Below are 13,487 nucleotides of genomic sequence, written 5' to 3' on the forward strand. Positions count from 1 at the left end.
TGATATGACTAAGTGCCAAAAGGTGCTCACAAAACAGAAGACGACTTTGTTTTACAATAAAAAAAATTATAAAAACGTGTGTCTGCTGAAAATTGGTGTGTGTGTGGATGAATGTGCGAAGAGATAGTGGACATAATTTCGTGTGTCTGACTTGAACGGTTTTGAAGTTATCTTTGTTTAAAGTCAAAAATAACGCCAAAACCGGCCATCTGAAAACGGACATCGTGATACCTCGTGTTTTGAATATGCCACAGAAAAATAACAAGAAGCACAAATGAATTGCATTTAGTTTGATTGAATGCCTGAAACATCGCTTTACAGACGAGACCAAACGTCAAATCTAAATCTCGAGAGAATTTTTTTTTTTCGATAACCGAATTTTAAGGTGTCGCACGCAAGATGTGTCGTCATCACGGCATACATTTTTCAATCGCAGATATTTACTAAATTTCTGTTTCAAAAATTCTGAAATTGATGTCGACACGTCAAGCGATAACGGTGTATCAAACTGCTGTCTTTCAAGTAATCCAGCAAAGACTGCAGAACTTTTGAACAGCATTTTTGAAAACGATTTGAAAATTTCGTCATATCTTGCGTGCGACAAAATGTTCGGTAATTAACGGTTATTTTCTTTTAAAAACAAAATTTACATGTACAAAGATCTACTTCATCTACGGAACCACGTGACACATTCTGTGTTCAAAATTTGTGAAGAAATCACGAACCACGAATGCGCTATCAAGTGTTGAAATTATGTCGTCAACATCTTTTCAGATCTTGCGTGCGACACCATCTTGCGTTCAACATAAAATGTCACTACCTTATCGAGTTTAATGGGTAAAACTAACTATTTGTTGTCTTAGTTTAATCTTCTTAATTAAAAGCGTAATAAAACCGAACTTCCAAGATGAATTTTAATTGAGATTAGCGAAAGAGCGGGCACGCAAGTCGACCTTAAAGTAAAAGAATGATAACACGAGCGTTTGTCGTGTTGTCTTGCGTGCAACACATTGTCCAAAAAGGAAAATGTATATTTTTCTCAGACGTTTTTTAAGTTGAAACCTTGAAACTTCACACACATTTGGGGTTTAATCGCCCCCATGCATGGTAAAAGTCTTGTTGACCCTTGTCAGATTTCAAGGTCACGGCTGGGTCACATGTGGTTCAGAAAACGGATGAAACATATTTTTTCAGAGATTTTTGAAGCTAGAACCTTCAAACTTCAAACAACGCTTTTTCTTAATGATTGTTTAACATGGAGAATTCAAGGTTGATCCTTGAGAAATGTGAAGGTCATAGCAGGGTCTCGTGTGGGTAAAAATGAGATTGTTCGAACACTGCATGTAGCATGGAACGACAAAACATAAGTCATGTCATATTTCAGATATCAGTACATTTACAAATGGACAACACCAGCAAACATGAACCAAGTCTGGTCGACCTTAGTCAAATGTCAAGGTCAAAGTGGCGTTATGGTTTGGGTAAAAAAAAAAAGGAAATTGTATTGAACTTCAATTTATATAAAACCAAAGTCTGGTTGATCTGTTTTAAGATTTAAGGTCAAATCTGTTATTTAAGGTCAAATCAAATAGAAATTTGTTGATGCTTAAATCTTTGAAACTTCCAACAGGTTTGAGGTTTGACAACTTCTGGACTTTGAAATCTGGTATGGTTGATCCTGGTAATATTAATTGGTCAAAACATCAAGATCAACAATTATAAAATAAGCACTTTCACCAATGTCAAGTGAGCAATAGCAGCAAACGTGAGTCTTATAAAGATTATCACTTTTTGTGTGACCTCAACTTGACCCCTCTGAATGCTCTCAATCATGGAAATTGACCACACTTTGATTATAACCAAACAACATCAAAACTTTGGAATGTGTGAAGTTTCAAAGGTGTTGCTTAAAAGGCGTTCGTGAAAATGACAATTGTATGTGTCTGACTTCAATGCGACCCCGCTGCGACCTTGACGTTTGATTTTATCAACCAGACTTTCATCATGTGTGAATGACTTCAAACACTATAAAACTAGTTGAAGAAATTGACAATTTTTCAAAGATTAAGCCAGATGGCACTGCTGTGACCTTGAAATTTGACAAACATTAACCAGGCGGTCACCTTTTTTAGAAAATATCCTTAAAGGATCTTTAACCTTACTGTGACCTTGGAATTTGATGAGGTTTAATTTAACTTGCGTAGTGTGCCAAGTTTCAAGGCCCTAGCTTCAAAAACATATGAGAAAACCTCATTGAAAAATGTATATGTTTGACCTCAACGCGACCCTGCTGTGACCTTGACTTTTTCAACCAGACTTTAATCGTGTGTGAACATTATACACTAGAACTGTGTGTATTTTCAAAGCTCGTGCTATAAACGCGCTGAATAAATTGAAAATATTCCACATTTGGACCAGATGTGACCCCGCTGTGACCTTGAACTTTGACAAAGATTAACCAGCAGGTCACTTTTAATGAGGTTTTATAAAAATGCTGAAAGTATGTGAAGTATGTAAAGTCTAACTGATCTAGTATTAAAACATGTAAGACGTGACAACGACAATTTTCCAGTTTGCAAAGGAAATTTAACCTCGCTGTGACCTTGAAATTCAATGTTGTTTAATGTGATGTGCACCATACCTGGAGGTCATTATACTTTGGTTGTGTGCCAAGTTTCAAAGCCCTAGCTTTAAAAACGTGCGAGATAACCTTAATGCTATGACTCAGTGCCGTTTTGAATGATATAACGAACAAAATTATCGTTATTTGTAAAATCATTTGGGTAAATTTATCTTTTCTTTTCGTAATTGGGTTCCAGCATCTGTTGTCTTAACAAAAATCACAATATCAGTCGTGTTTGTCAACTTTTATTTTTTAGCCCCTTTGTCCGCTTTTCGTGCGCACCTTTTGGCACTTAGTCATATACACTACTTGTATTAATTTTGAGTGTACTTTTACGTTCCTGTAGGATCATTTTCTCCTCCGTCGATACGGTACATATTGCCCGACGGGGTTAATGACATTAAATGGATAACAGAGAAAGATTCTTCGACAGTTCTTGTTTCTGTGCAGGAAGTAAACTTCATTTTACACACTTGTGTGTATGTACATAATGTGTATCAGAACTCTTTCCTGTGCCCTCTCCTGTAAAGTGTTTGGTAACCGTTATCTAGGTTAGATCCTTGTACGAGTTATTTACTCCTGTGCATAGACATGTAGAGGACCAACCTACCATGCAAATATTACTTGTACAGTGTACAACACCATGTGCATGAAAATTTACTGGAAGGAGTGAAAGTTTCAGAGTGTTATAAATGTGTAAATGAAATGAATTATGTGTGGCTGAATTTGATGCTGTCTGCACTCATCTTGTATTATTTCATTCATGCATGTGATCTTGCCTCAAACAAAGTCCTGGTGTTTCATTTGAGTGTGTTCAGTTATGCGAGAGTAATTAGTGTCTAGGAAAATGATCGATTTTTTTTTTGTTTTGTTTTTTTTGTTGTGTGTTTAACGTCGTTTTCAACCACGAAGGTTATATCGCGACAAAATGATCGATATAATGAATGTGACCCTTAATACCCATTCTGCTTTCCAAATTGTAATACCTGGTTCTGAGCAAAATGAAGTGACATTGACAAGATGTTCCCATGATGATTTCTGGCAAAGATACAGACGAGCTACTTATCACCACCATTCTTAAAAGACTTCACTTAGTTTTGCAATTTCCAGTACCACTTCTAACACTTCTTTCCTTAATCTCACTTCATTTTTAATGTTTTTGTTGTCGTTGTGTTCGGTTACCTTTATGTTACCTAAGTAAATGTGCCCCCAGAAAGAACAGTGCAAATTCAATGTTTCATCATCATCGGGCACACAGAGCAAATGCTGCAACATATAAAACAACATCAGTGAAAGCAGATGAAAATTGCATTAAAGTGTAATTGTCTTCAGAAACATACTACGATATTCAAATTATTCCTCTGTGAACTAAGAACAGGACCTAATTGTTTTTAAAAATATAGTCATGTGCACCAACTGATTAGGTTATACATGTATAGAATAATTCAGCATCATTGGAAAATGTGCTAAGAAAAAAACCTATGTCAACTGTATTATCTCCACACGAATATCTTCATTGTCAGACTCTGTGTCCTTTAACACAAAGACTTCAAATTCACAATATTTTATTGCCATGGGTGTTACTCTTCCGGCTTTTGCCGGATTTCCGGTTTTTGAAAAAATCTGAAGCCGGAAATTCCGGGTTTTCAAAAAACAAACAAAAAAAAAGCTTCGTTTCGCTAAGTTGAAATAACGAGCAGCGGTTCCGATCCAACTTTTGACACCGGTTCGCGTGCTTTCTCGGTTCGCTCCCTTGGATTTGCCACCATCTTGCTTATTATGATTTGGTTTCGTCGGTGTCCAGAAACTTTCTTTCAAACTTGAGCATTTTGGACCCCTGCCTTTCAGGTTTTTTGATTTTTCCCAGTAACACCCATGTATTGCCCAAGTTTGGGAATTCGTTTTAACAGATGCGGCTGTCACTCCATTCACTCTAGCCAAGCACACTCAACATTTCCAACATTCCCAGCAATACAAATATTCAACGGCATCAATTTATTAATATCGAAGGTTCCAGGTTCTACGTTGGTCGTTGCTCCCACCTCACCCCCCACCCCTCACCACATAACGGAAACCAGTGAGAAAAGAAGTGATTTTGAATAAGTGAATGAATGTTCAGCGAATGTGGCAAGACTGACATCCCGTCATCACATCGTTCACATACATGTACTTTATTGCATTTCAAAGCTAATACTCCCATGTCGCCATATTTTCACGTGCGAGAAAGTGAGCCCGTGTGTGTGTTCAGAACTTGTTGCATTGGTTACTTACTCTTTGTGTTTCCAAAATGACAATATTAATTTTAGACCATTTTATTTCGATATTTCTTGCAGCCGTTGACTATTCCTTGATTTTTTTTTGTCCTGTGCTTCTTGCGTGAAGTGAAGACTAAATTTGTTATTGTCATGTTTGGTTTTTGATCACCAATCCAAAAGGAGCTATCCAGAGCTAGAGCTATCAAAATTCAATCTAAACAAAGTGTTAGTTGCGAGAAAGGCAAAAAATGGCAAAAACCATTGTTCATGAGCAGCATGCTTTAAATTTGTTTGTGTGTGAATGAGGAGACCCATTGTAAAAGAACCGAACCTACCAAATATAGTTTGTTGAGTTTTGAAAATAATGTGGATCAGAGTCTGATTGCACTTTTTGTGCATTTGTATTTCATTACTTTCTTTATCTGCTTTCCATTATTTAAAAGCGCCAGTGATTTCATGAAGTATTTCCCTTTGTAATGAGGTATTCATTTTTAGTAATTATATATAGTTACTCGATGTTTATATGGTTATCCTAACATATCCAGGAAGTTTCATCTTTCTTTACATCATTCCAACAAATATTTGATGTACTTAATTTCAACCTGTGGTACAAGATGTATGTGTATGCCCAATGTTTTATGATTAAATTGTAATGAAAAACAAGAAGCATAAATGTGCCCATAAACTTGTTCAAATGCTTAATTTTTTAAGTCCCATAAAAAGGGAAGAAGAATATTTTGCGCAAATACCCAAGCTTGTTCTAGCTGGGGTGCACTTATTAAACCATTTTTACAAAATGTAAAGAAGAGCATAAATTGGAAGTACATGTAGCAAGATAAATCAACAACTTAAATATACAATGAGAAAAGTCTAACTTGTAAAGGGGTTTTTGTTCAGAAGAATGCTGCAACATTTAATTTAATATTGCACGTTACTGGTACATTTACTACCTAGTCGTTACCAGGTTGCCTTTTGTTGGGTTTTTTGTTTAAAAAAATTAGGCTTTGAAACAAACTGTCAGCCATATACATAATTTAGCATCATGAAAAAATGTGTGTAAGAAAATGAACCATGTAAACTGTACTATCTCCACTTTACTGTGTTGGTTGTAATAAAAATGTGAACAAAGAGAACCAAATCATTTGCCTCTGTGATCTCTATATACTGCCTTTTACACTTCTCTTTGTTTCTGTCTCTCTTCCTCCTCCTCGCTCAGTCTCAGTTGTTCTCTCTCTCTCTCTCTCTCTCTCTCTCTCTCTCTCTCTCTCTCTCTCTCTCTCTCTCTCTCTCTCTCTCTCACACACACAATGAAACACATACACACTGTAACATGGAAACACACACTTACATAAAAACACACACACACAAACTTACATACTAACACACACACTGCGACTGAGTGACGGGGCCACCCTTTTTATAATTTAAATGTTTGTGAGACCTACTCTCTTACCATGCTGGGAGGGGGATGATGGGAGGGGGATGGTGGGAGGGGACTGTTCTTTTTGGTTTGCTTAAACTATGCTGTTGACCTAGATAGTTCCATAGTTTATAAGTAATGTTTGTCCGACATCATATTTTTGTTAATTTGTAACTACGTAGGGCGCGTAATATAAGCGTTCGCTTGAGTTCGTGTCTCTATTGTTTATCGTTGTATTGTTGTACCATGTTTGATTTAATAAAACATTGTTTAAACCAAAGTTTGAAAGAACACAAAACGCCTCTTTTAGGATTTGGGCTGAAAAGAAACAAAACACATAGAGCAAAATAAAAACCTGGCACTGTAAGTTAGTATTATAATGTAATACCAAAAACTACAAAAGAATGGCGCCCACAAAATCTATCTTTCAGTTACAGTAACCAGTCAAACTCAGTACAATTGCCTTATATTTAAACAAAATAAACCCTATCAAATATAATTTACATCTATAGAATTGACCAGCTATAATAACTTCCATTCTAAAACCTGGAAGTTTAATCAGTAAACCACAAGATATTATTTGGTTGGAGGAATAATGTTTACAAGTACAACATTCAAATCAGATAAACAAACAAAAATTGGCATACAACACAATTAAAAAAAACTTTTCCTTTTTTTTTATTTTCTAAATTTATCTATTTGCACAAAGAATTTCTTTTGGAGAAACTGTACCTACTTCAAAAACAAAAGCAACAAAAACAAAACTGCTGTTTATTTCAATTGCTAACTTAATCATCTATATTTTTTACAAAAGAAAAATTACATAATTAGCGCTCTCTCTCTCTCTCTCTGTCTCTCTCTCTCTCTCTCTCTCTCTCTTTTTTTTTAATTTTTTTTAATGCATCCTTTGAATACAGTTGTTTGTTTTAATTCTGTGACTGTCTATTAGTTGTACATGTACTTGGAACTGATGACCTGCTTGTACTTTAAACTTGACATACAAAAATTAAATTTAACTTATAATACTGCCAACTAACTCGAGCTGACTGGTAAAACGTTCGTGCAGTTACATATGTACATGTATTGACAACTTAGGTTTTATACACTTTGATCAGTAACAGGTCCAATTCAATCATCATGAATTCAATGTTGTCACACTTGGTATAAAAAGAAGTTTAAACTTGTTCTCTTTTTTCAACTTTACAATTTTCTTGAAGATGGTTGAAACTAAAGGTAACAGTACACCTAGAAAACTGTTCACATGACTACATGTACATACATTAAGTTCTGCAAACCAATAACAGGACCTGGTCAGACATACATGAAAACAGATACAAGTGTTGCACAATCTTTGAAACAACAACAGAAAAAAATACATGTATCATATCACAGTCAGCCAAACGGCAAGTACATCTGTCATAAGAAATTCATTCTCCTCTAACTTTTTGTCTTTCCAATTATATCCTATTCCTCACAATGGAACACAAGAGGTTCTCCTGCCTCCATACATTTTACCACAAAACCCTGACACGCAAACGCACCGACAAAGCTAACTCAACGGTAGCTGTGATTTAAAACAAACACAAGTTACAAAACTTGAAACCAAGACCTCATTCCTTCAGCCCAAACACACACACACACACACACACACACACACACACACATACACACACACACACACACACACACACACACACACACACACACACACACACACACACACACTCACATACAGACTCATAATGATATCAGTTAAATAAACACAATGTAAAAACTTACATTTATCAAAGTACTGAGCAGCTTTCCCGTACTGTCCCTCCCCCAATCTTCTTCCAAACTTTGGAGCTACAATCCTCATTCAATCAACCTATTCTTGCTCCCATTACCAGCCACCCGCTCATACGGCTGTATCAGTATCTTCTGTTTCTATCTCCAGTATTGAGCACCTTTCCTGCACTTTCCCTACCCTGTCTTCCAAACCTCTGAGCTTTACCCCTCATCTCGATCTTGCTCCCGTTACCACCACCACCACCACCACCACCGTCTCCACCCGGTTGCTCATACGGTGGTGTCAGTTGGATGCAGCTGGTTGATGCTGGGGGAAGCCATGTGGAACAGGTGATCCAACACGGCTGACTGTGCCGCCAGCTGGGCCGGGGTTTGACCCCCGTTACACACCACATTCACGTCCACGGACGGCCACCACAGCAACAACTCCACCACCTCTACCGCGTCATGCTCCGAGCAAGCCAGGTGCAGCGCTGTTAACCCTAATGAACAAGAACAATCACTTTATTATCTGAGAAATTTGCCATTAGACCTGCCTCACAAATAAAACACACATGTATATTCACGCACACACACACACACACATATGAACATCCTCAGTATATATGGCATAAATAAAAGGCTACTTCGCGACTTAAAAAATGATACTTTATCACACTATAAAATAATTACACACAGGTGATACCAAACTGCTCTATACTAAACTTTTCTTTATAAATATATTATTATATTTTTATTTTATTTTTTATATTATATATATATATATGATTGTATGGTAGATGCAAGGAGTGTATGGGTGTATGATTGTTTCCACACCAGGACAAATACCAATGGCTTTTATGCTATAATGGCGGATTCAATTCTTGTTCTCTCTCGTCATACCTCCATTGCTCTGGCTGTTGATCTCAGCACCGTTGTGCAGGAGAAGCTCCGCCACCCTGGCACAGTTCCAGCGACAGGCGCTGTGTAGCGGCTGCCAGCCGTCTTCTGTGCGGGCCAACAGGTTGGCTCCGTTGGACAGTAGGTACTGGAACAGCAAGAGAAGAAGTGAAATGCTTAACAAGTTGTGTGAATACATTTAGTCAATCTGTCGCATTCACAAAATGATACTGAACGCACTGCATTTCACACAAAAAGAAGAAAATCAAAACTTGACTAAAATTAATGTTAAAAAAACAAAGGGGGAGAAGGGTACAGCTGAACCTGTCTTATCACGACCACCCAAGGGAGCAATCAAAATTGACAATCGGGGAGACATGATTGAAGCATACACATTCAAGCATGGATACTACGATTGCAAGAACCCACTGGAGCTGAATAGCCTGTGTAATACCCGTGGACATCAGTTCAAGCTCAAGAAGAAACAATGCAGAACAGCTCTCCGACAATCTTTCTTCACGAACAGAATCATAAACACATGGAACTCCTTGGACAAGAATGTGGTAGAAGCGCCGACAATGAACAGTTTCAAAAATCGCTTGGACAATGCACTGAAAGACTATATGTATAGCCCAAATGTCAGTATGCCTCTCACTACAAATTCCCACCAGCCAAGAAAAAGTTGATAGAATAGGCCACGGTCAAAAGATCGTGTAGGTTACCTAGCTCAAAGTTAGGCTAGGATAGCAACTGATCAAAAGATCAGACAAAGGCTCAACAGCCTAAGTACCAGTCTGTCAACATATCATATCATATCATAAAATGGGCGTTACAGACAGGTGGTGGCTATTGAGATCCTTACCGGTGGCCGTTTGGGCAGATGGTGGTTATCCAGAGGTGATCGCAAAGGCAGGCTCGACTGTAGCATCACCTTATTTGTACAATACTCACTTTGAGTACAGTAGAACCCAATTTTAAGTCCCTCCCAATTTTAAAGTCCCTCCCTTTTCAAGATTTTTTGTTTGTAACCTCTGTTAGTTTACCTCCATTTTCAAGACCTGATTTTCTCTGATTTTTTAAGGTTTTACAAGGGGAGCTAGTTCCACTGCACACACACACACACACACACATACACTCACACACACACACCCACACACCCACACACACACCCACACACACACACCAACACACACACACCCACATACTCACACACACACACCAACACACACACACACACACCTACACACACACACACACACACACACACACACACACACACACCCACACACACCCACACACCCACTCACACCCACACGCACTCACACACACCCACACCCACACACACAAAACCTTCTCCTCACTACCTCAGCCATTTCCAGATGATCGCCGTAAGCTGCTCGGTGAAGGGGAGTATAGCCATCCTTGTCGACAGAGTGAACGAGGGAAGGGTCGGCCGTCAAGAGTTGCTGCACTTCCTCCATTTTGTTGTTCTCGGCCGCCCACAGGATCCGTTTCTTAGGCTCATCTGCAAACAAAACCAATGTCAGTTATTTTAGGCTCATCTGCAGACAAAACAAATGTCACTTACTGTACTGAGGTTTACGTTTTTTCAGTCTGTGTTGTAAGGACTCGATATTGTGCAGTCTCCAATTGCATGCATCTGGAGATTCTTCAGATTCAGAATCAGATTCTTGCAGTCTCTAGAGCAATCAGTAAACTTACTTAACACATCATTTTAAGTGGCAATAACCTGATTTAGCACATTTTGCCGTTCACGGTCCCATTGAGTGAATCTCAAATTGTCACTCTTCTTACTGTATGTGACATTTACTTCCACTCGGTTAATTCAGGACTATGTTAATTCAGGACTATGGTTCACGGTCCCATTGAGTGAATCTCAAATGGTCACTCTTCTTACATCACTTCTAATGGGTTAATTAAGGACTATGCCCTAAAACCGATAATTTTCTGGAGACCCGATGTTTTGCTGCTGACATAATTGCAGATGCATCCAAGGGCAGATAACTATTCCTAACAAGAAGGGCAAAGCCCATACGACTCACATGCTTTACACATTTTTCCTACCAAAATACATGTGACCTTGACCCAAGGTCAAGGTCATCCAAGGTCATGCAACACAAAGCTGTTAATTCAAGACATAGGAAGTACAATGGTGCTTATTGGCTCTTTCTACCATGAGATATGGTCACTTTTAGTGGTTCACTACCTTATTTTGGTCACATTTCATAAGGGTCAAAGTGACCTTGACCTTGATCATATGTGACCAAATGTGTCTCATGATGAAAGCATAACATGTGCCCCACATAATTTTTAAGTTTGAAACAGTTATCTTCCATAGTTCAGGGTCAAGGTCACTTCAAAATATGTATACAATCCAACTTTGAAGAGCTCCTGTGACCTTGACCTTGAAGCAAGGTAAACCAAACTGGTATCAAAAGATGGGGCTTACTTTTCCCTATATATCATATATAGGTGAGGTATTGAATCTCAAAAACTTCAGAGAAAATGGGGAAAATGTGAAAAATAGCTGTTTTTTAGGCAACATTTATGGCCCCTGCGACCTTGACCTTGAAGCAAGGTCAAGATGCTATGTATGTTTTTTGGGGCCTTGTCATCATACACCATCTTGCCAAATTTGGTACTGATAGACTGAATAGTGTCCAAGAAATATCCAACGTTAAAGTTTTCCGGACTCGGGTGAGTACATAGACTCACTTTTGCTTCGCATGTGAGTCAAAAAGGCAGGAAGAGCAGATACCACAATAATTAACTGGTCATTTTGGTACGGGAACCAGACAAACAAAAGAATAGCAACACACAAAACGATAGCTATCTTCAGATAAATAGTCAAATGCACTTTTAACCAGTAACGATCCCTTCATTGTACTTGGTCACAAAGATGTCCTTTCAGTTCCCTTCAGGTACCACTGTAGTGGCATTATGCAGATGACAATTTATTTTCTGATATTTTCACAAATCCAGAAACACTTTAACAACATGTGATTGTTAAACGTATCGTTTTGTAAATAACAAATGTTCCAACAACTTACCTTTCTGGGTTTTTTATTTTCTGATATTTACACAGACCAGTAAAATACCAGAAAGTTCTGTTTGACACAAAGGTTGCAAATGCTATTTCTATCATGCATATAATATAAAGTCTTGTTGAAGGAAAACAAGTGCCACATATTCAGTCCTATGAAGATTTTCGGGGTGTGGTACGCGTATACTGTTCTTTCTAAATGTCAAAGCTAATGTTATATATCCATCTTCTTGAGTAGCTCTTGACAGTCTGTTTTCAAAAACCTCAACAACAAGGGTATATAGACAGAACCAGACCTGGGAACCCCTGTTTTGCATTTGGAGTATTTGTGCGTATTTTCACAAAACTTAGCGAACTGGGATCCATGCAGTATTTGAACATCCATGATTCAAATATGCTTTGTCGCAACGTTAATTAAGTTTACCAGTACATTTATTTAAATGCTTCTTTCAATGTTTACTGACAAAAACTGTGCTCATGTGTCAAAATACTGGATCGGCATGCGCTTGTGAAGAAAAGAACTAGAAATGTTTCTCGTCGTATTTTTTTTTCCACTGACCGTACTGATCGTATTCTAGACAATCGTGCGTACAAAATACGGCAAAATTGTATGGGTTACCAGGTCTGCAGAACCCTTAACAATAACAATAGACTGGACATATTTGTACTTACTGCGTATTTCCTCCTCTGTGAACTCATCAACATCTTGTTCATCCTTCTCCCAAAAGCTCTGGAATCGGTTAGGTTCTCCATTTTTTGCTTCCATAATCTGACACAGAACATATAAAATGAGTTCCTAGGGAAGCTAACTGAAGAAGAAAAACCCACAAAAAGGTTCAGAAGAAGGGGAAATAATTAAGACAACACCAAAATAAGAATGACAAAATATATCGCTTTCCATTTCAAGAAATGTATATATATATATATATCTAAAGAAAAACAATGAACATGATACTAGTCATTGATACAAACTAAGTCATAAACCCTTAAAACCAGTATTCTAATCTGCATGTTTTGTTATGCTCCGGCCTTACTTGTAGGCGAACGGTATGTTAGGCCAAAAAAAAAAAAAATTGTCTGTTTAGGGTAACCCGACCGACCCTATCGATTTGGCGCCGACCCAAAAACTTTTTTTTGATTTAAAAAAAAAACAAAGAAAAAAAAAGAGGTAAAAATGCTAAAAAGAGACATTTGGCGTTTCTTTCTCTCCCTTTCTCTCTGTTTTATTTATACGTTAGTTTTGAAACATGTATTCATCAAATATAAGAAGTGAATGTTCAGCCAACATAGCATTTACACACACACAAAAAAAACAAAACAAAACACAAAAAAAACCTACCTACCTACCGACCCTACTTTTTTTGGTCATGTTACCCTAAACAGACAATTTTTTTTTTTTGGCCATATATGTCCGTCTGTCTATTATGTCCTAATGTTGTATATATCATGTCTTGTATA

At 37.7% G+C, this 13,487-nt stretch overlaps 1 protein-coding gene across 2 annotated transcripts in view; it reads right to left on the reverse strand.

Moving 5' to 3' along the window:
• Window positions 1-4,666: 4,666 nt before the first annotated feature.
• LOC138978089 (ankyrin repeat domain-containing protein 49-like) overlaps window positions 4,667-13,487 on the reverse strand; it is a 10,954-nt gene continuing 2,133 nt past the window's right edge. For both annotated transcript variants that reach the window (XM_070350719.1, XM_070350720.1), the window contains exons 3-6: window positions 12,702-12,798; window positions 10,330-10,490; window positions 8,969-9,113; window positions 4,667-8,568 (exon numbers count right to left, since the gene is read on the reverse strand). In XM_070350719.1, the coding sequence (XP_070206820.1) occupies window positions 8,357-8,568; window positions 8,969-9,113; window positions 10,330-10,490; window positions 12,702-12,798 (615 nt within the window). In that variant the 3' untranslated portion in view covers window positions 4,667-8,356. The remainder of the gene's footprint in view (window positions 8,569-8,968; window positions 9,114-10,329; window positions 10,491-12,701; window positions 12,799-13,487) is intronic.

The sequence above is a fragment of the Littorina saxatilis genome, linkage group LG10, assembly GCF_037325665.1.
Source record: "Littorina saxatilis isolate snail1 linkage group LG10, US_GU_Lsax_2.0, whole genome shotgun sequence".
In the NCBI taxonomy this organism is placed as follows: Eukaryota; Metazoa; Mollusca; class Gastropoda; order Littorinimorpha; family Littorinidae; genus Littorina; species Littorina saxatilis.